Source organism: Patiria miniata, unplaced genomic scaffold (genome assembly GCF_015706575.1).
Source record: "Patiria miniata isolate m_02_andy unplaced genomic scaffold, ASM1570657v1 HiC_scaffold_17, whole genome shotgun sequence".
Lineage (NCBI taxonomy): Eukaryota > Metazoa > Echinodermata > Asteroidea > Valvatida > Asterinidae > Patiria > Patiria miniata.
The window spans coordinates 2935876-2961802 of NW_024037055.1; the positions used below are offsets into that span (position 1 = coordinate 2935876).

The 25927-nt window shown below is 42.1% G+C and overlaps 3 protein-coding genes across 3 annotated transcripts; 1 reads left to right on the top strand and 2 right to left on the bottom strand.

Moving 5' to 3' along the window:
• Window positions 1–1247: 1247 nt before the first annotated feature.
• On the bottom strand, window positions 1248–6286 carry LOC119723446 (UDP-glucuronosyltransferase 2C1-like). The gene is made up of 4 exons (XM_038194108.1): window positions 5200–6286; window positions 4711–4933; window positions 3814–4033; window positions 1248–3055 (listed from the first exon to the last, which is right to left on the bottom strand). Exons 1-4 carry the CDS (start codon window positions 6139–6141, stop codon window positions 2797–2799), a joined length of 1644 nt encoding a protein of 547 aa, XP_038050036.1. The 5' UTR covers window positions 6142–6286; the 3' UTR covers window positions 1248–2796.
• A 3890-nt stretch (window positions 6287–10176) lies between these two features.
• Window positions 10177–14603, top strand: LOC119723449 (UDP-glucuronosyltransferase 2C1-like). The gene is made up of 4 exons (XM_038194113.1): window positions 10177–11320; window positions 11861–12083; window positions 12578–12797; window positions 13270–14603. Exons 1-4 carry the CDS (start codon window positions 10379–10381, stop codon window positions 13547–13549), a joined length of 1665 nt encoding a protein of 554 aa, XP_038050041.1. The 5' UTR covers window positions 10177–10378; the 3' UTR covers window positions 13550–14603.
• A 3856-nt stretch (window positions 14604–18459) lies between these two features.
• LOC119723450 (beta-4C adrenergic receptor-like) lies at window positions 18460–20232 on the bottom strand. Its single transcript, XM_038194114.1, is given in 2 exon segments — window positions 18460–19759; window positions 19762–20232. Coding segments are annotated over 2 exon segments (1011 nt in total). The 5' UTR covers window positions 20080–20232; the 3' UTR covers window positions 18460–19066.
• Window positions 20233–25927: the final 5695 nt, after the last annotated feature.

Here is a 25927-nt window from a genome sequence, read left to right on the forward strand (position 1 = left end):
GTGGTGTACTCATTGCCTGCCTTTATTGCGATGTCACATAAAAAAAAAATGGTTTCGTTTTTTTTTTTTTAGGGGGGGGGGGGGCATGGCCCCCTTTGCACCCCCGCCCTGGATCCGCCCTTGCCATTTGGCACCAAAAGTCGAACGCCACTTCTTCCTTTTGGCACCAAGCCACTCTGCATTTTGCGACAATGTAAATAGCGCCTCCTCTCGACGAAATGTCTCCTATTATGCGTTGTGTATCTAACTCCATGGTTGAAGCATATCAAACAGACTACTCAATTATGTGATTATAAACATTATTCCTCCCGCCCCCCCCCCCCCCATTGCAATGTTGCTAGGGGAATTTGCCAGTTTGCCTGCACGCCCGATTCCCAACAACATTGAACTTGGGGGGGGGGGGGGGCTTGAACTACATGTAGTTCCTAAATAGATTGCATTAGCGCGTGTCCGTTTACATAATCATGGCAAACACATCAAGGGTAATAAACATGCAGGCGGTTTACTAGTTCACATATTGTTTACATTTGCTGGGCAAGCAATGGGCTCTGTCCTCCATGCATGTACGAGGGCGCTATACACAATTAAATTTTTTCTCCAAATGCTCCTGGTACCGGAGAGTCATCAGTACTTTATTCTCCTGGGAGCCAAAGGGTTAAATCATATAAAAGCAAACATGAAACAGCCGTCGCGCAGAATTTATATCTTCGTCCACTAAATATACTTTTTTTCTACCAATCTCTATTTTCAGATTGATTAAAATTGAGATACGTTAGTGAACACGGTCGTAGGATGCCCCTGGGATCAATCTTCGAGCGCGAGCTCGTCTTTTATATGCGATAGCGCGAAGGTGCATTATGAGAGTTTTTAAATCGGCCTGTGAAACCCCCTTTCCGTCAGCTTAATCCCCTAAATCCCCTCGTGTCCTCTTCAATCTAGACAGGGCGTTTAATTTATCCTTTTCTGCACTACGTATCGCAGCCTACTCCAGCAAATAAACATGAACCTGTATAGTCAAGCTTCTATGAGAAGTATTACTTCACTCCCTAAATTCTGAAGAGTGAAAATTCATTCCATTCGAGTTGAAGATTCACTCCCACAGTCGGAAACTATGGACCAGACGTTTTAGAGTAAAATTTCTTCAATATCGTAAAGATCAAGTTTTCACTCGAGCTTCGACTGAAGTGGTTCTTTTTTCAGACTATTTCAATGGAAAATGAGGGTGATTTTCACTCTAAAACGTCCGGTCCCTGGCAAATCATCCAATTGTATTTATTTACTTCATTAATAATAGTTACAGTAGAAGGTGTTAAAGCAAACAACAGTAATATCAAGAAGGATTTAGTGTATTTACTTTAGGCTTGATGATTTTTATTAAAGTCGGTTACGAGACAATAATCCTATTCTAGTCGGACTTTATTGTAATTACCAGAAGAGAAAAAAACAACCTGTTGTGTGAAATCAATGTGTCGAAAGCAAATGTTAGTGGACATCTTAAAAACATGAAATGCCTTAGAAAGGATAGATTAATAAAGACAAAAAAATGCATTCCATGCTAGCATTTTAATCAAGAGATGGAAGTAAATTATTTTTTCCTTCCAGATCCGATTTGAACATAAAAAAAAATCACAAAATATCAACTGCTAGACTTTGTGAAATTCTGCGAAATAAAATGATTTGACTTCTGAGGAAAAAAACCCGAGGCATCCGTCTGATTGTATACGTGTTCCAAGATTTTATGGTTTTTTGTTTGTTGGAGAACGAAGTAATTGAAAAGCGGGGTTTAAACCTGCAACCTCCGGAGTTTCCCTTTTCATTTTTTTTTATAGAATACATAAAAAAATTGTGTTATCTTGAGTAAGTTCAGTCCGTTGACTTGCTCGTATACAAATCTTCTGTACGTTGCTATACCCGCATACACCCGGGAATTAACATTCCCCTTAATTACTAATAATGACAGGCTCACGCATCAACAAACTGGCAATAATAATCCTAGTGGATGGTTGTACGGTGTACCATCTTGGTGCGCGTATAGCGCCCTCTATTGACCTAAATGAAGTTGAAGATAGGATGCACTTAAAGGTGCAGAAATAAGAACTGTAATCTCACATCTTTAAATTAATATTCTCTTTTTTTTTAAGCTTTAATCCGTATATTCTCGAATGCTTCGTTGGCATTAGGCATTATGTTCGGATAATCTGGTATTTAATATCGTTAATTGATTAATAACAAGATAAGCATATGGTGATCCTACGTTTGAATTTTTCTGGAAAATCAACGGTTAAAACATTCGAAGCTTATCTTCTCGAGCAGGCAGGGGCGTCACTAGAGGGGGTGAGTCATTTTAGCTGGCATAATATTGTCCTGTCGACAAAAATCGTGTCGGGAAATAAACCGCTTTCAACAGCGCCACCTAGCGGCAACTTTTGTAAGACGTCCAGTCCTGTCCGCCTTGAATAGAGCCCCCCCCCCCCATTCGTCAGCTAATGTCAAAATCCTCCTCCCTATACACCCCTAAGCGCCCTTCCCCAGCGTTTCGATTTCGCGGCGGCCAAATAAACGGGGGAAATGCCTGGCTATCATAACCACCCTCCCGGACCCGTCTTTGGAAAATTTCATTGTCCCCCCTCCTCCCGGTCCCAACCCCACACTTGAATTAATTCAGCGACGCCCGTGCACGCAGAACCTACGATTCTGACTGAAATGTTGGGAGTAATAATACCGTCTTCGATGTTCATCGTTTTTCCACTGTTCATCATTGTTACATTTGTCTCAGTCTTACAAATATGAACCCATTTATGGACTTAACTTTCTAAATAGTCCACAGCAGATTTTGGTAAGGCACCAATATATGGCTGCAGCCATGATGGCAGTGACGCCAATTACGTCCAGCAGGTAGTTCTGAACGAACGACAGGTGCATGGAGCGTGGCTTGAGATGATCTGTGCCGTGTTTGACGGCGTACTCCACCCAGTAAGCGACCTCTTCCAGTGGGGTCATCGGCATGACGCGGTCGCGAGCAATCGCTGAGTAACGCTCGACTGCCTCTTTGTACCTGTAACATGGTGGACGCAAAGACATGTTTTTGGCTCACGTAATTTTCAAGTCTGTCACAAGTCATCGATTATAAGTAACGAGTCAAGTCACAAAAGACGTTTCAAAGGCATTCTATGTATTGTTCATTATCTTCTCCTACTGACTTGTGACTGGACTTGAAACGGACTTGTGATGGACTTGAAACGGACTTGTGATGGACTTGACTACACGGATAAAAAACAAGACGCTAAGGCCCCCCAAAAAGTCTCCGGTTTCGGGTATGCGCGCGCGTCGCCGTAGCCATGCGCGTCGGCAAAATGAAAAAGTTTGTTTTTCAATAAAAGATGATGTCTCAAAACCGCCAAACTCACTGGTTTGACTGGAATCCTGCTGCTGCACAATTTTAACGTGTTTTTAGATTGGGTTATGGTCGAGAATAAGCTTTATGTGGCCTCTCTGGACTCCCATATATTTGCACTAAGTTTAGTCGGGCGCCATTTGCGGTCATCAGTCGACATTTGAAGCAAAAAAATCAGGTAAAAAAGAAAAGAAAAAAAGCCACGTCGCCGCACCACTTTTTGGGCAAGCTCCATACCAGAAACCGGAGACTTTTTTTGGGCCTAAGCAATTTCTAACAAAAATATTGCAATGGAAATCAATTTGATCACTTTACCTCTAAAGTTTTGCGCGGCGTATAAACTAAAGCGAAAGCGAGCGCACGATATTAAAAGAAACAGCAACCGTTTCTAATGGGCTTGAATTCAGCCTTCAACTCACGTTTTGTTATAAATGACTTCCACCGTGGCGTCGTAGATGGAACGATCAGACAGACGACGAATGTCGAGTAAGATGGACATTCCTCTGGCGCCGAGACGAATAAAGTTATCCTTCTGATCCCCAAAGACTGGGATTCCCACAATCGGTACGGCGTGGTAGATGCACTGATGGATGCTGTTCAGACCACCGTGGGAAATAAAAGCTCTGGTCTTCGGGTGACCTAAAGGGGGACAAAGTCGAGGTTTGAGAAGAAAAAAGAAAGAAAACAAACAATCTATGAGACCTTGCTTGCATTTACGTTACAACTGTATCGGAATAAAGCACTGTTACAGATATTTTACAACGTGTAAATAAGTGTTTGTTTTGAAGCTCGCCGAATGCTGCCTTTCTATAGGTGCCGAATGATTAAAGTCCAGTGCCCCATTCACGAATTTAACATGTAACGTACAGCCTGCGTAAGTTTTAAGTTTTTAAAAATGCAAAGCATAGGCCTACTGGCTTTTTAATATAGGGCTTTTATCAAGCCGATCGGTTTGCGGCTGTCATATTTGACAAAGGTACTCTCTAAATTCTAAAGAGTGAAAAGTCACTCCATTCGAGTGAAGATTCACTCCCACTTTCGGAAACTAGGGACTAGACGTTTTAGAGTGAAATTTCTTCAATCGTAAAGATCGAGGTTTCACTCGAGCTGCGCTTCGAGTCAATCGAAAATGAGAGTGATTTTCACTCTTAAACGTCTAGTCCCTAATTTCACTCTTTGAAATTTAGAGAGTAAATCCACCACTATGCCTATACGTTTGGTACATCGGTACCTGTACATTGTTATGCATAGTAAAACTAGTTGCCAACTTACTATTGTTCAAAACTATTGTAAAATATATTTACTATTCATCTTACCAAGCAGGTCGTTTTGCGGCAGCCATTTGACAATCTTGGTGTTGTTACCGAGAGTCTGTGGTAGTTTACCGCCGTAAGTCCAAGCCACCTTCTGAGAGAGTAGAGCCAGACTGGAGGCGATGTTCTCAGCTTGTTGCTCCGTCAGTTCATCGTTGATGAGAGTTCCCAGTGCTAGAATGACTATGCCGTGGTCGCCCGAGCTATCAACAAACGACTGCCACTCCTTTGTTGGGGAAAAGAGATTTTTTTATATTAAAACATAATGATTATAACAACTATTGTTATTTCGTCATCTATTTTGCGTTGTGTTGATCTGAAGAGGCAAACACTGATCACTCGTCTCCAGTGTTGCAGTCGAGTCCTTACAGGACGTCTCGTCTTCGAGACGTCCTGTTATTATATTCCTTTGACCATAATTGTGATTAACTTGACTACAGCTCTATTTGTTTCTACATTGATTGTTTGGTCAAATGAGGTTTCGAAAATAACCTTGTTTAGTGGTTTGACGGGACCAGTCAGAAATCCACCAACGAACTTGACTTGTGGATTCAGCGGACGTGGAAAATCCACGACGAAGTCGGAGTTGAAGATCCACAGTTTAGCTTCCGACAGCAGCTGACCAAAGTTGGCATCGGGCCTGATGTTTCGCTTCTGTAGGACCTCATCCATTGGCGTCAGTATGTACTTTTGGTAGGTGTAACTCATGAACCAGTACAATAAGGTGTTTTTAAGACGTTCCCGGAAGGTCATGGTATCGGCGAGCGCGCTGAATCTCTCGGGAACATAGGCTGGATTGCTCGGTGTGTGGGCAAAGTAGTCGTGCTGCGACGGCGCAATTGGCGTCAGACCAATATGAATGTATGGCACTTGGAGAACCTGGCTCAGAAACACTTGGTGACATGAGATAAAATCACCGACGATTATATCAAATCCTACTGTCTTTAGCTTCTGGATGAGTTCGGAGTTTCCCAGCATGTCATCGTTGAAGAAACTGGACGACTTGAAGACGTCCAATTTCCGTCCAGCCAGGCGTGCTTGTATCTCGCGATCCTCTGCTTCGATGCGGTATTGCAGGGCCGTGCTGGCGCGCTCGTCTCGCAACTGTTTAGAGACGTACCGCCGGACGTACGTGATGGCATCTTTGTCGGTGACAGAGGTCTTGAAGAGCGCGAAGTGGATCTGGTCCGGGATCTCCATGCGGCCCTGCACGTACAGGCGATGGGTCTCCTCATTCATGACGACCCATACCTCGTTCCCTCGCGAAGACAAAGTTTTGGCGATCTCGATGCTGGAAATCATATGGCTGCACATCCCAGTCGTAGGAGCCACCAAAATATTGCCTCCTAGAACTGACTTGAGGTGCAGCATCATTATAATGCTTAAAGCAAGGAAAACTGATGCCCCAAAACATCCCATTTTAGGTTTATCCATTAGTGCGAGTGAGGTCCGTCAATTGATGTCTCGACACCAGATATGCACATCTTATCATGAGATGCTCGAAGTGTTGACTTATATAACATAGAAGTGGTCGTTAAATCACCTTGATTGCTGGTAGCCTCGTCATTTTGCTGCCCAGTGCCTAACAATTAGGTAAAGAATGTTTGAACGTCATCGACACCACGAAGTAACACTCATGTACATACCAGTAAAAACTAGCAATTACATCCAAATTACACAGAACTGCAAGCTCCCAGTCCCGTGCACGACTTCCACCCCTATTTTTTACAAATCCTCAAGTTCATGGCCCACAGCATGCTCAAATACTGAAGATTTGAGGGCATGCAAATCGTGATTTGGCCGGCGTAGGCAATTTCGGACCGATTTACTGGTCTGCACCCATATACGGACGATTATACGCGGTACATTACAGAAGTACAGAATCGTTCGCGCTAGAATCGATAATCGTTGAATAAACACAGTGAATAAGTATCGAGTACATTGCAGAATCGATAACAGTTTTTCATCGCGGGCTGCGCCTGTACTAGTGCAATATAATTTTCGCACGCCGGGAGAAAAAGTATTCAACGAAGGTCTTGGAACCAAGACTAGCATTTGAGCAGAGTGCGCGCCATGCATTACAATGGTGAAAACGAAAATTGTCACTTTCGCGCAAAAGTTGCCATGGATAATAAAAGCGTAATTATTAAAGTAAAGCTCTTGAAGCTTTGAAATTTCGTGCAATGGCAGGCCTTGATGAATGAAAACCGGAAAAAAATGTGGTTTAACACGTGGAGTGTAGTACTTCGTGGTGTCGGTGATAGCTTAGCTCATTATGCGTGGTAAGATTATTTGTATTTGTACGGGGAGGGGGTAAGGCGGCAAGTTGCGAAAACAACCCCCTCAAAAAAAATGCTAAGATCTGATGATGAAATTTAGTATTCACTGATTTGTACTTAAGTAATCGAAATATTATTCGCCTTGTAGTTTGTGCGATTACCATCACGTTGATTTACCAGCCAAAAAAATCAAAATCTTGGTTTTCTCATTTGATGCTACATTGCGTTTCAAGTATGTTCTTTGCAAGTATAGCGTTGTGATTTGTTTGAAAGCCTATGGTACCTGCACTTTTACAGGTAGCCTCGTGAATGTTCAGCAGGACAGGAAACAGATTTTGCATAATTATGAACGCATGCGACTAATTTGAGACTAAGCACGTACTTGACGCAAAAGGGCGGAGTACCGCGGCTGCCAACAGACTGCCAATATCCCTTTATAAGGAGATTTTTCTACATTGCATTATATTTGCCCATCATTCCGAAGTGTTTTAGATCACATAATTATTTGACACTTTACATCTTTTTGGTGAATTCACCAGTGTGCCTGGTGATATAAATGATGGAACCGACAAAAATTAATGAAACATGTTCAAGATAAAACTCATAGCATAGATACCATTCCAAATATAGGGCTCTCAACCATGACTGCTGTGTCATTAACCCATTCACTTCCATGGGCTCCATTTAGCAAGGGCGGATCCTGAACACAATTTTTTGGGGGGCCAAAAAGTGGGTCAAAAAAATTACGGCGTGGGGTTCAGGGCCCGCTTAAGGGCCCCGAAAATTTTTGGATTCTAGATGCTCTGTGGTGCGATCTGAGGCAATTTCTGACCACTTTAACCAATGTTTTTTTGAGGAAAAGATGGTGGTGTACTCATTGCCTGCCTTTATTGCGATGTCACATAAAAAAAAAAAATGGTTTCGTTTTTTTTTTTGGGGGGGGGGGGGCATGGCCCCCTTTGCCCCCCCCCCCCCCCGCCCTGGATCCGCCCTTGCCATTTGGCACCAAAAGTCGAACGCCACTTCTTCCTTTTGGCACCAAGCCACTCTGCATTTTGCGACAATGTAAATAGCGCCTCCTCTCGACGAAATGTCTCCTATTATGCGTTGTGTATCTAACTCCATGGTTGAAGCATATCAAACAGACTACTCAATTATGTGATTATAAACATTATTCCTCCCGCCCCCCCCCCCCATTGCAATGTTGCTAGGGGAATTGGCCAGTTTGCCTGCACGCCCGATTTCCAACAACATTGAACTTGGGGGGGGGGGGGGGCTTGAACTACATGTAGTTCCTAAATAGATTGCACTAGCGCGTGTCCGTTTACATAATCATGGCAAACACATCAAGGGTAATAAACATGCAGGCGGTTTACTAGTTCACATATTGTTTACATTTGCTGGGCAAGCAATGGGCTCTGTCCTCCATGCATGTACGAGGGCGCTATACACAATTAAATTTTTTTCTCCAAATGCTCCTGGTACCGGAGAGTCATCAGTAATTTATTTCCCTGGGAGCCAAAGGGTTAAATCATATAAAAGCAAACATGAAACAGCCGTCGCGCAGAATTTATATCTTCGTCCACTAAATATACTTTTTTTCTACCAATTTCTATTTTCAGATTGATTAAAATTGAGATACGTTAGTGAACACGGTCGTAGGATGCCCCTGGGATCAATCTTCGAGCGCGAGCTCGTCTTTTATATGCGATAGCGCGAAGGTGCATTATGAGAGTTTTTAAATCGGCCTGTGAAACCCCCTTTCCGTCAGCTTAATCCCCTAAATCCCCTCGTGTCCTCTTCAATCTAGACAGGGCGTTTAATTCATCCTTTTCTGTACTACGTATCGCAGCCTACTCCAGCAAATAAACATGAACCTGTATAGGCAAGCTTCTATGAGAAGCATAACATCACTCCCTAAATTCTGAAGAGTGAAAATTCATTCCTTTCGAGTTGAAGATTTACTCCCACAGTCGGAAACTAGGGACCAGACGTTTTAGAGTGAAATTTCTTCGATCGTAAAGATCGAGTTTTCACTCGAGCTTCGACTGAAGTGGTTCTTTTTTCCAGACTATTTCAATCGAAAATGAGGGTGATTTTCACTCTTTAACGTCCGGTCCCTAATTTCACTCTTAGGAATTTAGAGATCAGGTAGAGTGTGGGTCGATTCAAACATGCCTGTAAAACAGCTCTAATCTCCAAATATAGTCTGACAAAGCTTGCTTCTCATTTGTTTTGTTTATCAGCATTTTTTCTCTTTCAATACGTGTACTGTTCTGGTTTATCCGTAGGTTTTCATGCTTAGCTTTTGTCTTGGTCCAACTGTTCGTGTATACTTGATCTAAGCAGAGCGGATCCAGAACACAAAAAATCAGGGGGGGGGGGCAAAAAAAATTGGTATCCCAAAAAGTGGTTCCAAAAAAATTACGGCGTGGGGTTCGGGGCCCGCTTAAGGGCCCCGAAATTTGTTTTTGATTCTAGATGCTCTGTGGTGCGATCTGAGGCAATTTCGGACCACTTTAACCAATGTTTTTTGAGGAAAAGATGGTGGTGTACTCAATGCCTGCCTTTATTGCGACGTCACATTAAAAAAAAAATTGGTTTCGTTTTTTTTTTGGGGGGGGGGGGCATGGCCCCCTTTGGCCGCCCCCCCCCCCCCTGGATCCGCCCTTGGATCTAAGTGTTTCTTTTCTGTGTTAGTCCATCCAAGGCATCTCGCCACAAGCCTAGGCTTCTAGAGAATGCCTCCATACCTACCTGTATAAAATTTCGCTTCGTACACCTTTTGAACTGTTACTTTTACTTATTCGTTTACTTATTCATGTATTCTCTGCTAATATATTTCTTATTGGGTACGGAAATAAATGTGAGTTTGAACTGAATTGAATTGAAATTGAAGACCTGACCAGTAGCACACGAGTATTTGAAGACGGGCAATGGCCTTGTGCTTCTATTATCTTATTGGTTGCTGTGTATCATGGCTGGGTCGCGCCTCCCCTTTAATTTGATTGGCTATCCAGTTCGTAAAGTGACTGCGTCATACACGCGCGCGCACCACTGATTACTGGCGCCCATTGGCTAACACGCAACTTTGCACTATCCTTCCGATTCCAGTGGTTCCAATGCTAATGCAGTGGACGTGGTTTACTAACGAAAGTGACGTCACAATTACGAACCGGATACTAATCCATGCATAATCATGAACTGAGATATGATTTTACACATTTATTGACACTCCCTTTAAGGGTCTACCAGCAATAAATATGATCATAAAAACACAATCTATAAAATATAATATTTACAAAAGCTAAAGCCATCGCTAAGAGAATTTTGTGTTAGGATGGGCATATCTGCATCCAAGACATTCAAGTTGCTGGTCCTCATTTGAACTGATGAATAAACTTAAAATGGGATGTTTTGGGGTATCAGTTTTCCTTGCTTTAAGCATGATAATGCTGCTGCACCTCAAGCCGGTTCTGGGATGCAAGATTTTGGTGGCTGCTACAAGTGGAATGTGCAGCCACATGATTTCGGGCATCGAAATCGCCAAAACTTTGTCCTCGCGAGGGAACAAGGTATGGGTCGTCATGAATGAGGAGACCCATCGCCTGTACGTGCAGGGCCGCATGGAGATCCCGGACCAGATACACTTCGCGCTCTTCAAGACCTCTCTCACCGACAAAGATGGCGACACGTTCCTCCGGCGGTACGTCTCCAAACAGTTGCGAGACGAGCGCGCCAACACGGCCCTGCAATACCGCATCGAAGCCGAGGATCGTGAGATACAAGCACGCGTGGCTGGACGGAAAGTGGACGTCTTCAAGGCGTCCAGTTTCGTCAACGATGATATGCTGGGAAACACCCAACTCATCGAGAAGCTAAAGACAGTAGGATTCGATATGATCATCGGTGATGTGGTGACTTTATATCAAGTGTTTCTTAGTCAGGTTCTTAAGGTACCGTACATTAATTTTGGGCTCACTTCAATGGTACCATCGCAGCACGACCGATTTGCTTTTAATCCGATCCACCCGGCTTACGTCCCCGAGCGTCTCAGCTCTCTCACCGATACCATGACTTTCCAAGAGCGCAGGAAAAACACACTCCTGTACTGGATCACCGGCTACTTCTACTACAAGTTCATGCTGACGCCGATGGACGAGGTCCTCCAAAAGCGGAACATCCGCCCAGATGCGAACTTTGGGCAGCTTCTCTCGGAGGCCGCCATGTGGATTTTCAACGAGGATTTCGCGTTTGAATTCCCCCGGCCTCTGAGTCCTCATGTCAAGTTCGTCGGGGGTGTCCTCACGGGTCCATCGAAACCACTGAATGAGGTATTGGACTTGATATGCCACAATTCAAAGCATCGTTTAGAGGACTGGAAGTAATCGTTAGATGGCGACGCGGCGCAATAGAGCAAGCAATATGTCATCGGGATAGGCGGTAAATAATGCGTTGAGCGTCAGCATTTCCCTCATAAAAATTGAGAAAGAAATTGAGGTGTCCAGCGCCGTTGGCTAAGGCAGGGCCGGTTGCACAGCAGTGCTAGCCAGCAACAAAAACGAGGGCTAAACTATCAGGTGAGAAAATGCGGATCATGAAGTTTCTCTCGTCCTCCGCTGAAAATTGGAGGAGCGCGAGTCCAAGTTTCGGGAGCGTTCAAAGTGGACTCGGGCCCATAGGGAACCCACGGAGTCTCATTTGACTTTTCACGTCTTTAAATCGAATCATGTCTTACTTCTATACCAAGTACTGATGATATGTCTCCTAATTAATCCGAACTAGGCCTAATTGCCCTTTGCTTTATATTTGAGGCTAGTTGTATAATTTATGCATAGTTGTATCAATATTTTATTGTATTACTTTCGTGGAAGGAGTGGCAGTCGTTTGTTGATAGCTCGGGCGACCACGGCATAGTCATTCTAGCACTGGGAACTCTCATCAACGATGAACTGACGGAGCAACAAGCTGAGAACATCGCCTCCAGTCTGGCTCTACTCTCTCAGAAGGTGGCTTGGAGTTACGGCGGTAAACTACCAAAGGCTCTCGGTAACAACACCAAGGTTGTCAAATGGCTGCCGCAAAACGACCTGCTTGGTAAGATCATGTAGGCCTAACGTAACTTTAAATAAAAATAAAATGGTAACTTATTAACAGGTTAGTTTTGCTCTGGACTATTAATCTTTGGAATACCAAAACTATATGGTAGGAAAGGTTATGGTGTAGCTCTTACTAACCATTATTAATAAGCTGGAAAATATGGTGAAGTAATTAACTTACGCAGATTGCGGAGTTTAAGTGGTTGTCAACCAGACAGTAACCAGGTTTAAGCCTACCTATGGTTAAATTATACCATGCTCATAATTATCTTCAATGTAACAAAGGTGACCAAAAGTATCATAACGAAATATTAATATATCGTATTTGCCATACTTTTTAAAACTAATTAGTTATGGTTAACTGCTATATTACTAACCATACTACCAAGTATAACTAATTAGTATGGGTTATAACTACATGTAGTTAATTGATTGCAATGTCTGATCAGCATTCGGTGCACCAAATTACCTTGCCCTCCTTTCTATTTACAGGCCACCAGAAGACGCGGGCTTTTATTTCCCACGGCGGCTTGAGCAGCCTTCATCAGTGCATTTACCACGCCGTACCGATCGTGGGAATCCCAGTCTTTGGTGACCAAACGGATAACGTCATTAGACTACGCGCCAAAGGGATGGCGGTTCTTGTCGATATTCGTCGTCTGACTGAACGTTCAATATATGACGCTGCCGTGGAAGTCATTTATAACAAAACGTGAGTTGAAGGCTAACTGCAAAGCAGATTTTTGTGACAATGCATTTGAACCGTTGCAAATTTTCTGTTATTTATTTAAATCCGTCAAAATAAGCACTCAAAAAGCTTCACTAAAAATTAGACCCGCAACAACTTTTGAATATTCTGAGGTATTGATATCTGCGATCGTTGGCGTAACACCAATTTCGCTTAATTTTCTGTCGTCAGAACCCCGAACCCCACGCCGTAATTTTTGGACCCACTTTTTGGGGGACCAAAAGTTTCTTTGGCCCCCCCCCCAAAAAAAAAAAAATAAATATAAAAATGTGTTCTGGATCCGCCCTTAGTCAGAACAAGTTATGATTTTTCTCAAGTAACGTTCTCCTCACAGTAACAATGTCTCGCTATGCAACTGATCGAGATTGACGCACAACAATATTTGATATGACATCTTTGCAAAGTGAAATCTCTTCTTCCTAATTTGGTTCCAAAGGTACAAATTAGCAGCCTTGCATCTATCTGGGATTGCTCGTGACCGCGTCATGCCGATGACCCCACTGGAAGAGGTCGCTTACTGGGTGGAGTACGCCGTCCGACACGGCACCGAGCATCTCAAGCCACGCTCCATGCACCTGTCATCCGTTCAGTACTACCTACTGGACGTAATTGGCGTCACTGCCGCAATGGCAGTCGCCATATGCTGGTGTCTTACCAAATTGTGTTGTGGTCTAGGCAGAAAGATGTGCCAAGCAGTGCGAATAAACTGGAAATAGAACTTAAAAAATAAATTTGATGAATTTTTTGGGTATTTTTATTTCTCAAAACCTCACTGCTCGTTTAAATTTATTAAATTGGGAATGAATTCCACAGACGAAAAGATGAATTTAAATTTTGTCATTGAAACAGAGGACCAATGACTTAAAATATCCATGCCACACAGTGGCATATGGCACTAATGACAACATTCGGTACTGAAATTCGACAATAGAATGGCTTTTTGCCTCTTACAACATCATAATTATGCTACAATACCTTGACGCACTGTAGACAGCATGAACTGTTTTTGCTGCGGCCCTTAACCCTCTTGGCCGCGGCAATACATTTTATAGCATCTCATATAAAATCCAAGCGTGGCGCGATTTTTGTATGGTACCCTGACTTTGAACAGGTTATAGTAGCCTGTGTCCCGTTTGACTGGCTCCTCCATTACAAACTAAACTTGCTGGTAGGCAAAATCAGTGCTGCATGACATGCTTTCAAACACTTTCTTTTATTTTTGGATGATTGTACCATTGAGATTCTTGCGGGTACACATTGTACATAAACTAGCAGTGTTCGAATGATTTCTCCATCTTATCCACGCTAGACTGATATTTATTCACTCGAGTAATAAAAAAAGATTTTACCCCGCGCTTACTTCATTAGATTCTTGCGTGTACCCATAACCTAGGCTGAATGATTTCTCCATTATATAAACGCTAGCAGGCCGCGGAACCAGGATTTTCCAAAAGGGGAGGGGGCGTGAAATGTGACGTGCAGCCGTGGTCAGGGCAAGTTGTGGCGCCTACGCCGAAGGCCGGGGGGGGGGGGCATAATGTCATTGAAAGTAATGCGAGAGCGTAGCGCGCGAAGCCCTAACGGCGAGGGGTCCGATTTTTGGATTCTAGATGCTCTATGGTGCAATCTCAGGCAATATCTGACGACTTTAACCATTTTTTGAGCAAAAGATCATCATTTAAACATCGTTTTTGAGTTGGAGTCATAGAATCAGCTACCCTGAATTATCATAAAACTGAAGCCTACAACATTTATTCGGGGACGAAAAAAGGGGGGGGGGGGACACGACAAAAAGCCCACCCCCCTCGATAGACACCCATGCCCAAGGCGTGCCACGACGCCCTGCTACAGGAGTCTGTGTGCATTTTCCTGTAATATACAGCATATTAATTTCTACAGCATAGGTCTCCTATCGCTCGTCGCTTCCTTTTTTGTCTCGTCGCTTGCGCCCTCTGTCTCGTCGCTTGCGCCCTCTGTCTCGTCGCTTTCGCCCTCTGTCTCGTCGCGTGCGCCCTCTGTCTCGTCGTGCGCGCCCTCTGTCTCGTGGCGTGCGCCCTCTGTCCCGTCGCAGTTATCTTTGTCCCGCCGCTTTTTAATTTGAGTAAAAGTATGATAGACCCCAATAATGATTGTTGTCTTATGTGCAATTAATCCTAGCAGGCTACGGTCTTACACCAACTGCCCTATTAATTGTTTGTTTTAATGAAAGGGGGGGGGGGGGTGCGCCCCACGCCCTCCCCCCGGATCCGCCCCTGGCTAGACTGATGTTTTATTCACTCGAATAATAAAAACAGATTTCAATGAACTATTGGCGTGTTTGATGGAATAATTCCCGGAACTTTCCCGGGGCTGTGTCGCATTAACGAACATCTGTGCAAATCTGTTCTCGACGGCTTGGTGAAAGAAAATTATGCTCGGATTGGGGTGAAGTTTTTGAATATGTCTGTATGTGTAGCCATGGAGCTATATAGCTCCATGGTGTAGCTCAGTGTGAATGAGTGCGGTATACGGCTGTTTTATGCGACGCCAGAATTAAGCGCAAGAATGCATACCTCGATCCCCACAAACTAACTAAAATTTCACGCGAGCACGATTACTTTTCTGCGACATGTTATGAGGACATTAACCTTGGTCTGCAAATTCTCCAAACGAGTGATCCGACAAATATTGAGTGTCACCCAAAATCCATTTATTTTTTAACACCACTTGTCTGATACTGACTTAATGATCATCGATTTTTCTTCCTACATCATCCCAATCATCCAGACAACTCCTTGAGACGTTGCCGTGGCAATCATTGTTCGAGAACACAAGGGGCATGATTGGACTCGAATAGGTCTATTAGTGTGACTTATTACAGTGTCAACTGTGTAGGGTCAATAGCAACACAGTTATGACCCAACAATCAGGTCAACGCAAATTCACGAAGAATCGGTATTTTGGCGATATCACATTCACTTTTCAATTATAAACAAATACAAGAAACAACCACTCCCCTCTGTCCGTCAAAAGAAGTTTAAGTCAAATTGCTTTTAAGCGCCCTCTATCGTTTGGCAGCTGTTGGGAAGAGGAATACTCCTTATGTCCATTGAGAGTTGTGGCAACCGTTACTTGCATGGGCGTCGCGAGGAGGGGGCAAGGGGGGGCACTTGCCCCCCCCCCCCTGGAAAAGCAAAAAAAAAAAAAAAAGGAAGGAAAAAGAAAAGAAAAAAAGAAAAGAAAAAGAGGCGCGAAGACAAAGTGGTGTAAATTTAATGAGTTGGGGGGGGGGGGGGCAAAATGTCCCTGCCCCCCTCTAAAACTGATAAATCGAGAATGTGTTGAGAAATACAAGCATTTTTTGGCAAATTTTGTTTTTGCCCCCTCTATAAAAAATCCTGGCGACGCCCATGGTTACTTGCTGTTGGACACACAGAATGGCCTTGAATCATAACGCACTAGTGCATAACTATGACGCAAAAATGAGGGTTGCATGCCTACTAAGTTTGTCCCGTCCTTTTTGTTTTCGCAAAGCGGTCTTCAACCCGGTCTTCGGTTGTAGCGCCCTCAACCAATCACATTGGAGAAGTGCATGATAAAAAGACGCTCTATGCGAAATTGCTTGGCTTCAATCACAGAGTAAATTTATAGAGCAGGAGCTTCTTCTGTTTTAGTGTTCGACGCAGACTAATGTGGAGTTCATTACGAGGTGTAGAATAAATTGCTCGACATAATAAAGTGACAAAGCATTTTCAATCAGCATTGAAGCAATGGCCCGTCATCAATTAAGGTGGCTTTTGTGTTATAAATTGGCTCCTTAAGGCAAAATGTAACAGTCAACATAATTACGGGCAATAATTGCAATCAAAATGCAAATAATGTTTTGTCAATTGCGTTCACGTCATTCGTTGAGACCAGGAAATAGCCGGCAAATTGAAACCATTCAGTACTGAAGCTTTCAGGCTGATGATATTCTGGGCAATTAGGGGTAGGCCTACGATAATTGTTTTCAAATCTGTCAGCTGTTTCGAATAGATCAAACAAAATTGTCATTTTTGTCGTGGTGGGGAAAGATATTTTCCCGTTTTTGTAGAAGTGTATATGGCATGGATCTTGGCAGCAATTTATACCCATGATGCTTTGCGTTTCCTTCACAATATTTTCAGGGCCGGATTAATTGTCCGTATGCCCAAGCACCAGTGTTTTGAAGGCCCTATTACGCACTAAGCACATCACCAATTTCATGTTGATGGCTTGATGCTAAGCTGTACTAAGCAAGCCTGTCCAAACTGGTATAGCTCTAAATGCCCGGTGTTGGCACACAGTGGTATGTTTCGTAGGCCCTCAATTTTTTGTAGGCCCCGAATTTTTCGTGGGCGCCCTAGGCACACAGCGCCTACTGTGCCTACGGGCCTGAATATTTTTTTGGACGGATATTCCCCGTTCTTTGATTGAAGACGTTTGGTAAAAAAACAGACATTTATTAGATACCTGTGTTCCGTAATCACTTGGAATGCTTGCCGATGGAGTAGTTGTTTTCAGAATTCCGTGTGTGCTTTCACAAGAGTACCAGCTGTTGGTGTAATGAGAGGAAGAGCCGGATATGCTGCAGATAGAACCTCGAGTCACAAATTTTGCAAGGACGTAATCTGTCATCTTTTAAAAGGCGTATAGAAACGGAAATAATGAGATATCATTTTTCACATGTCAGTAAAAACAAAATTGGGTAAATGCAGTTAAAACCGAAATATTCAGACAACAGAAACTACTTTAAAAACATGTTTTCAAGAAGATTTATTATTGTTGTATCCCAGAACGAGGTAGCCAGAATTTGATATCGATACTTAAAACTTCAATTGTACTGAAGCTTGTTTTTAAAAATAATCTCGATGAACAATTTGAACTCTGTGAAGCTATTAAATAAGAAATATGCCTTTGACAACAAAAATCAATAGGGCCTAACCAGTAAAAACCAAAAAGACAGAATGTTATCAAGAGCAAAAATACTACCACATCTGTGACAGATGATAAGTTTCAGAGTCAATGCACCATAGTAAGTACGGTATTAAATATTTATCAATTCTAACTCGCTGTTTCTGAACACGGCAACAAAGGACAGTAGTATTATTGTTACGACAATGACTATGATCTTTAGTTTTGTTCTGCGAATAAAACAGGAATATGTATCTCTTGTCAACAGCTATCAGGTGAAGAGGGCATGTATTATTACTGATATGCCTACGCCGATCGCTGTACAACTGTATCAGATAGCTAGCCACAATACAATACCAGAACTGACAATCATAAACTTGCAGTTTGCAAAGGTAAAACCACGTAAAAAGAAGCGTTCGATCGCCATGGGAATATTTTTGTTTAACATTTACATGCACAGAATATCATCCTACACGGTTCAACAGTATATTGTGTTTACTGATGATACCAGTCTTTTGTTTAAAGTTACCAGGCAGCGTAACTTGAATAAGTCAAGAAAGGAAAAAAAGTTTACGAAAAATGTATGTTTTTTATATAGCGGGTGCGACATCCACGTTAGCTAGGTAAAAGCCTGACCAAAATGAGCGGGTCATCACAGTAATGGGCCTTGCACTGAGTCATTTAAGAGAATAACACAATCATGTCCATTAAATTACCTTACAAGATATTTAATCAAAATCGAATTAGGAAGCCAATCTAAAGTAACCTTGGTAAGTACAACGTTATTAACCTCCTGTGACTCGTCAATGAACCGCATTAGGTACGATTTACCATGCACAAAATATCCGATGCAGGCTAAATGGTAGAGTAATTTGACTGTTTAGGGAGGTGTTTTTGTTTGGTTTTCAAGTTTTGTTATTCTGTTGGGATATACATCGAGATAATATTTAGGTCTACGTCTTTTTAATGTTTGAACAGCCTGGCTTGTAAGTAAACATTAATTTGGTCAAAACAACTTTAGTTCTATTGAAAACCAAGCAGTTAATTGTCACATATTTTGCATTGTCTCATATACATACTGTACGGAAGCCGATTTTGTTTTCTTCAAATAACTATTGAAAACAACCAATTGCATCCACTGCATCTATTTTGTCATGAAGTTAACCCAAACGGACACATCTGAAAACAAATTTGTCAAGGAGAGTGAAGGAGGCCATTCAGAAGTCGACAATCAGATATATCGGTGAAGTGAAGAATATATGTTATGAATTCTAAATATTTAAAATGCTCAGTCTGAAATTGATATACGTACACTGAAAATGTCAGAATCTATTACTAGAAGCTGAATAACGGTGACGACGTCCAGACAACATTCTCTTTGCCGTTGTCCGGAAAATTGCATTGCGGGCGTAATAGACGAGAACGTTTAACCAACTGTTAGATAACGCCATGCACGATGCTGTAACGGTTAAACCTCGTGGGGCTTTTGTCATTGTGAGGTTCTCGTAGATGACGATGCTGAAGAAAGGCATCCATGCCATTGCGTACGTGAGAGTAATGATGCCGAATGTTTTGGCGGCTTTGTATTCGGGGAAGAATCTCCGTCGTCCTTGGTCCAAGCTGACCCGGCCGTTCTCCTGTAGGCTGAGTCGCTGAGCTTGCTCGTACATGGCGATGGCTCGAGCCTCCATATCCTTAGCGTGACGACGAGCGATCACGAAGATGCGGATGTACATCAAGATGAGGACTGGAAAGGGCGCGAAGACAAAGAGAATTACACACAGCGTGCCCATGACGTCCGGCTCACCGGACAAAGGGTCGAAGAAACACGAGTGGAGGTACTCGTGATAGTTGGCAATTCTGCCGGGGAGGAAGCAGTTGGAGAGACCAAGGAACAGAGCAAAGACCCACACGCAGACGACAGCAACCCGGGCTCGGTTGACCGTGACTATACTAGGGTACCTCAACGGGCGACAGATGCAGATATACCGCTCGGCGTTGATCAGGAGGAGCGAGAGAACAGAGACGTAGTGGCGCAGATCTGATTCCCGGAGGCTGAGATGGCACAGAAGACGTACCCATACGGCCAGCCGTGGGTGATGACAGTACCCAGCACCGGCGCAGCGACTACCGTCCCCATGAGCAGGTCTGCCGCGGTCAGTGAGATGAGTAGCACCCGGGTGACATGGTTCATGTCCCGGGCGAGTCTTAAGACCAGGAGGCAAAGGCAGTTCCCGGTGAGAATCAGGAGAGTTATACTCACGAAGGCTATGCCTTCTATCACTCGTAAGCCAACATCATCCTCGACTAGAGTTAAGTTCGTTTCGTTCATCATGTTTCCTTGCAACTCCCACAGTAACACAAAACTGACATTACTGTGTGCAACAGGTATCAGCAAGAGCTCCTGTGTGTAAGCTGTAGTGGACCCATGTGGCGGCGTTTCCGTTGGTTCTTGTTTATAAACGCCCCTTTATTACATGTGCACACTTCTGTTAGGGTCCGATAATCAGTTATGTCGTCATCACCCGCGGAATCACAACAAAAAAGTCTTGTTACCGCTTAGATCGGAAGTAGATCTTGGAAAGAGATAGCTCTTTTTCATGGGAAGCCGGTCGATAAAGTGATGTTGACGGCCATTATATTTGCAACGCACTATGCAGGCAATTTATTTACAAGAAAAATAAACGATTCTGGCTGAGGTGAAATTGTTCTTGCGGCTCACACGTTATTTTGTGTCTTCCAAGAAAGCTAGATAAATTTTAATATGAATTCGGGGAGTTCGAGTAGGGTGAATCAGGACTGTTTTCTTTCTCATTTGTCCCAACTGATTAATGCCGAGCACTGTAGAGAGACACAGTCTGTAGCAAATTACTTTATCGGAGTATTTGATGTCCCCATCTGCCGTGCAATTTCATATAATAATTGCTTTATTGCGACGGTTGCGTGTTGCTTATTACAGCCGCACTCGACGCCAGTTGCAATGGGCCTGAAATGAACTTGATGTCTAAATTGTATTTAAATTGGTTAGTTGCATAAAGCCTTTATTTCTGCCATCGCCATGCATAAAGGCATTTTTTCTTGATCAATATTCTCCCTAAATGGAAAATGCATGCATGGCAATATCCTGAAAATTGCCAAACTATGGGACGTTTCTTGGATGGGCTTTATTCCCTTTTTTTGTGAAGACAAAAAATGTACATGTGTGTATTTTGTAAGATTTCAGAATCACAGATTATGACTGATTACGAGTGCACGATGTTCTAAAAAAAGAAACACGGTTTGGAAAGTTCTTCTACTTAATTTTGTCTTACATAAAATCTCAAATGTCGTGATGCCATTATGTGGCCTGTCATTTCTGACGTCACGAGACCAAGCTGACGTCACTCCATGCCTTTCAAAGACCAGTAACGATTTCGATTGTTGTGGGGTGGGCTGCTGATTCAGGTAAATGAAACCCTTTTGTAACTTTTTTTTTGTCTTCAGAATCACATGGAGAAAAAAGTAGCTGCATGGAATTAGTAACCATATACTACTCGCCGCCTGACCATTATCCCCCAGCCGTCCCAAAAAAAACGCCCCCGGATAAACAAGCTTAATAGATAATCTTCGGACCATTTACACAGATTATCCAACTTAATCCGAATAGCAGAAAAAAACTTCCTCATCTTTAGTGCTTCTCCATCGATTAAACATCATCTTATTCTCCGCTAGCCACTCGCCAGCCATAAGAAGAGGCGAGACGGTTCCACAGTAGGGGTCCCCGAATACAAGCACGTGAAGTAGTTCCCAAGGTCCGTGAAAGTTGCACCCCATTGTTCACCAAGCTATGCTCCAAGGCAAACACACAACGCTCGGCTCGGCATCGCCATTTCCCCTAAGTCTTGAGGGGTGGCTGTTTTCTCGGAAGCTTTTGATGACGATCATATCCTCCTGTTTGACGTGCCGCTGCATTCTGATTTCTATCCGTGACTATTGCAGGATTCAAAGACATTGCTGCCGTGAATCATCGCTTTTAACTGGTACGCGTCGACTCTATATTACGGGCTAGTAATAAAATCAGGATAGAATAGGTCTGCGCGGTGGTCGGGACATAAGAAAGCCAGCACGTACTAATGTGTTAATAAAATGTGCGCCATCTCAGAGTCAGCGCATTACTATTTACAATGTGATTGTTATTGACCCCCCCCCCCAATTTTTTTTTCTAGTCCACTATAATCGTGCCTATATATTAACCATAAATGGGAAATAGAATAAGTGAAACACAATACAGTAGGGGAAACAAATCCACACAGACTAAAACGAAAAAAATTAACAATTAGGTTCTTATACAAAAATGTCAAAACAGAACATTTTTGATATGTTTACACTGTATATATAAATTATAATAGGAGCAAATAAAACTAAATAATTTGTTTTTGATAAATCCATATTAATTTAAAATGCCATTGAACAAACTGTCGTGATGTGGCAATGCATCATTGTACGTGTATTCTTGCGGAAGGCTTGCTTCGAGATATTCGACGAAATTAATGGGTCCCAGTGTTATCAAAACATGCAAGCGAGCTGGCCACGTTGATAATGAAAACGAAGTTGCCTACACCACGTACGAATAGCTGCCACGAGGCGGGATGGAGACAGGCTGTTGCGAAAAAAAAGAAGTGAGTGTGCAAAACAGTCCTAGCAGATTTCTTAAAAAAAATGACGGCATATTCTCAGAAGCTCCGGATATCAACGACTGCGGCTAACAAAAACCATAATTAATTATCTGGAAGCAAACAGATGCGAGCTGTTTATCTTGGTTGGATGACCTACACGAGGCAACCATTCACCGCCTCGATCGTCTTCATATAAATTTTCTTGCGAATGCGATGATTCTGAAGATAACACGAGAACTCTCAAACCATGGAGAAATGCTTGTTCCTCCATGATCAAACCATGGCACACTATATCCGGGGCGGAGCTGTGAGTGCCTCATTTACTGAACACTTCTCGTAGACGGCGGACGTTTAAGATGACAATGGAGGAACTAACTTACAGGCCAAAAAATATTTCAAGTGAACAAACAAACAAACAGCCAAACAACAAACCACATCGATTTCAACTTAACCCATGATTTTTGGAATCATGTGATGTCCAGTTTTTCTACTTGAGCAATCTTCCGATCTATTTATTTACCCACATTCAAATCAAGCGAGGAAGAATGCATTCTTCAAGTAAGGTTCCTCGCTTGATTGGATGAGTACATGCACATTGCGGGATTAAGCACAAATGAAGCATATTTTTTTTCTCACACACGCATTAGGGCCTATATGTCTTGACTGATGCAAACGCTTTACGGAAGAAACAGCCTTCAATAAAGTTGGCTCACGTTAATTCCGCAGTTTTGGTATGACGAACACGCACCGCAAGCAGGAACGCTATCGCTAAGAAAATAATCTGACGACCACGAAGAGAACGCAAACTGATGGCGGGATCTAATATAGTAGATATTTTGCTCAAGAATTTCGAAAGGACCGCCTCTGAAGGCAAACATCTGCTAATAAACCCTTTAACTTTCTGGCTTTCTCTCTTTGTATGTAGACCAGTGACGTCATACACAACGGGCAACCGACCAGCATCTTTTGCATGTTGTTTAATTTGCCCACATTAAACTTTTTACGTCACCACTTCTACACCAATCACATCTTACGAGATGTCATGTGCAAAAGAGGACTGAACGTTGGCATGACGTAATAACAACATCCGATTTGTAAACAATTTCTTTAACATGGTTTATAGGGAGTCCACAGAGTACAGCGATATCATAGCAATAGGCCTATGCATCACATGACGTCAAAGGCTAGGATGGCCCAAAAATACGGGACGGCGAACTTCTGCTACCCTGCATGAGACCAAACAACCTATATCAATGCATGGGAAATACAAAGATCGCCCGATTCGGTCAAGTTTGATCTAGAGCCTGTTTTGTGGAAAAAAAGTTAGGAGTCAGTTGTCTCGATAAATTACTAACCGAATTTGACTTAATTGGATGGAGGGATTAATTGTTATGTAACAATGCCTGCATAAAAGATGTGTGCTTCACAAAATATAGGCTCTGCAGCAAAACTACTGGACCAACCGAAACGGGAGATCTTGGTATCATATTTCTTCGAAAAAGATTCTCCATCCATTGGTACAGGTGGTTTGAGTCTCAAGGTAGTGGAAGTATGCCGTTCCGGTGTTTTTTCAGGCCACCCTGTATACTATGAAAAAAATAACTCGTTTATTTATAATGTAGACCAGTACTTTCTCCAGCATACAATAATTATTATGAGCCATAATTTAAAGTTGCTGTCACAAACGTTTAATATCTGAATTTGTCGATGGAGCCTCGGTCAAAATGCTTTAACCCTGAAAGTAAAAGCGGGTAGGTCCGTCCATTATTCTAGTAGCAATCAGAACAGAGATTGACCATCATTTCCCCAAGCCATCATCGAAATAACTCCGAGGGCCGGCCGGCTACAAAAGCCCCTTCTTCAATCGCGTCAAGTCCCATTATGTCCTTAGATAATGTCCGTTCATTTTCAAAAAGGGCCCCCTATTTTGTGGCTGATGATAGTTCCCGCGTGTGCTTAATGGCCAGTTTAACTAACTAAATGAGACGAGTTAACCCAGTCAAGCATTACGCAAAGTGCTGCAGACATACACAATTCAAAAAAATTGTAATGGCACAAGTCGAACTCCACAAATTATGAGTTATTTTCAGCCAAGATTCCCCATACCATCTATGTCTTCGTGCATAAGAAAAATAAATTGTTTGGAAAAGATTGAATAATGCCAGTACATGTACATGCAGTCTAAAATTGCATAAAACCACGTTACAATGTAATATTTTCAACTCGCGTCAAAAGATAGTTTAAGTAGTAGAATAAGATCATAATAGAAATATTTTTTCAGGAAAAATTCACTTTTTTTTATTAAAAAGTAAAAACCCGTGTTTGCAAACAAATCATTACGCATTTTAAATTGTTTTTTTTTTTTTAGCAAACGAGAACCAGGCTAAATTTGAAATAGGCTAAATTTGAAACAGACAAGTGGGGAAACGAACAGCATAATTTAACAAAATAACAATGAAATCTAAACGAATGTCACATTACTGCTGATATCCCTTGATTTATTCATCAAAATGTAACTTTTCAAAACCACTAGGAACTTTTAAGATTTAAGAAAGACAGTGAATGCGGCAAGAGAATGCATTAAAATGACACTGCAACAACAAACAAACCAAATTTGTTTAAACTGCTATTCTCTATTACAAAAACGGAGTTGGCTGAATAAATTTAAATAATTTAAGTAACAAGTAAAACAAAATAATCCCTATACAATTAAATGATAATAAAGCACATTATCCTCACAGGATGTTTATTAATAAATTGATTCAATAAACAAGCACAAATTAAATACACAAAATGTTTTGCCTCGAAAAAAATCATACTTGAAAAACACAAAAGTGTAAACAAATCCCAACGAGAGCGTCACATGCTATTTCATCAATTAAAAAAACCTGACATGCGCTTCATTCACGCACACACACAAATGTTACTAGGTCAAAATTGAAAACAAATTCTTACCTCGAAGACAAATTTAGGAATGCACGAAGTGGTTATCTCAGTAAAAACTCAAAACGAATAAATTAATCAATACCCTGTTGATGCTGACAATTACACAAATTTGTCTGGGCGCTACAGATGCAAAGTCATGGCATTTTGAACATTGTTTACAATTTCGGTTTTTAACCTCTAGTCTGAGATTACAGCAGGTGTATGGATGAAGTAATATGTGCCCTCGGTATTACAGAAAAGTCGGTATAAGTTCAAGCTTTGGTGATTTTCTGGCAAAACCTTTGAATAAATTAACTCTTGGATTTAGTTGTGACACTGAAATAATTCCATTTCAGAAAAAAAGAAATTATTTTTCTCTACTGAGCTAAAAATAATGCATTTTGTGTATCAATCAAACAATATAAAAATTACTTATCCTGTTGTATTAACACTGACTGACATTTTGTTAAATGAGAACAGAGATGCATTTTCATGCATATAAAAACATAGATACACACAAAAACATGCACAAAACTTAAATAACACAAATTAACATAATTTAGAAAGATACTTGGCATGCATGTACAAATCATTCACTTTTGT

Excerpts from the sequence above, each read along its gene's own strand:
- LOC119723449 (XM_038194113.1), top strand. The coding sequence starts at position 10,379 with ATGAATAAACTTAAAATGGGATGTTTTGGGGTATCAGTTTTCCTTGCT. Across the intron at positions 11,321-11,860 it reads CATCGAAACCACTGAATGAG|GAGTGGCAGTCGTTTGTTGA; the intron begins GTATTGGACTTG and ends CTTTCGTGGAAG. Across the intron at positions 12,084-12,577 it reads GCCGCAAAACGACCTGCTTG|GCCACCAGAAGACGCGGGCT; the intron begins GTAAGATCATGT and ends TTCTATTTACAG.
- LOC119723446 (XM_038194108.1), bottom strand. The coding sequence starts at position 6,141 with ATGGATAAACCTAAAATGGGATGTTTTGGGGCATCAGTTTTCCTTGCT. Across the intron at positions 4,034-4,710 it reads GCCGCAAAACGACCTGCTTG|GTCACCCGAAGACCAGAGCT; the intron begins GTAAGATGAATA and ends GTCCCCCTTTAG. Across the intron at positions 3,056-3,813 it reads GAAGTCATTTATAACAAAAC|GTACAAAGAGGCAGTCGAGC; the intron begins GTGAGTTGAAGG and ends ACCATGTTACAG.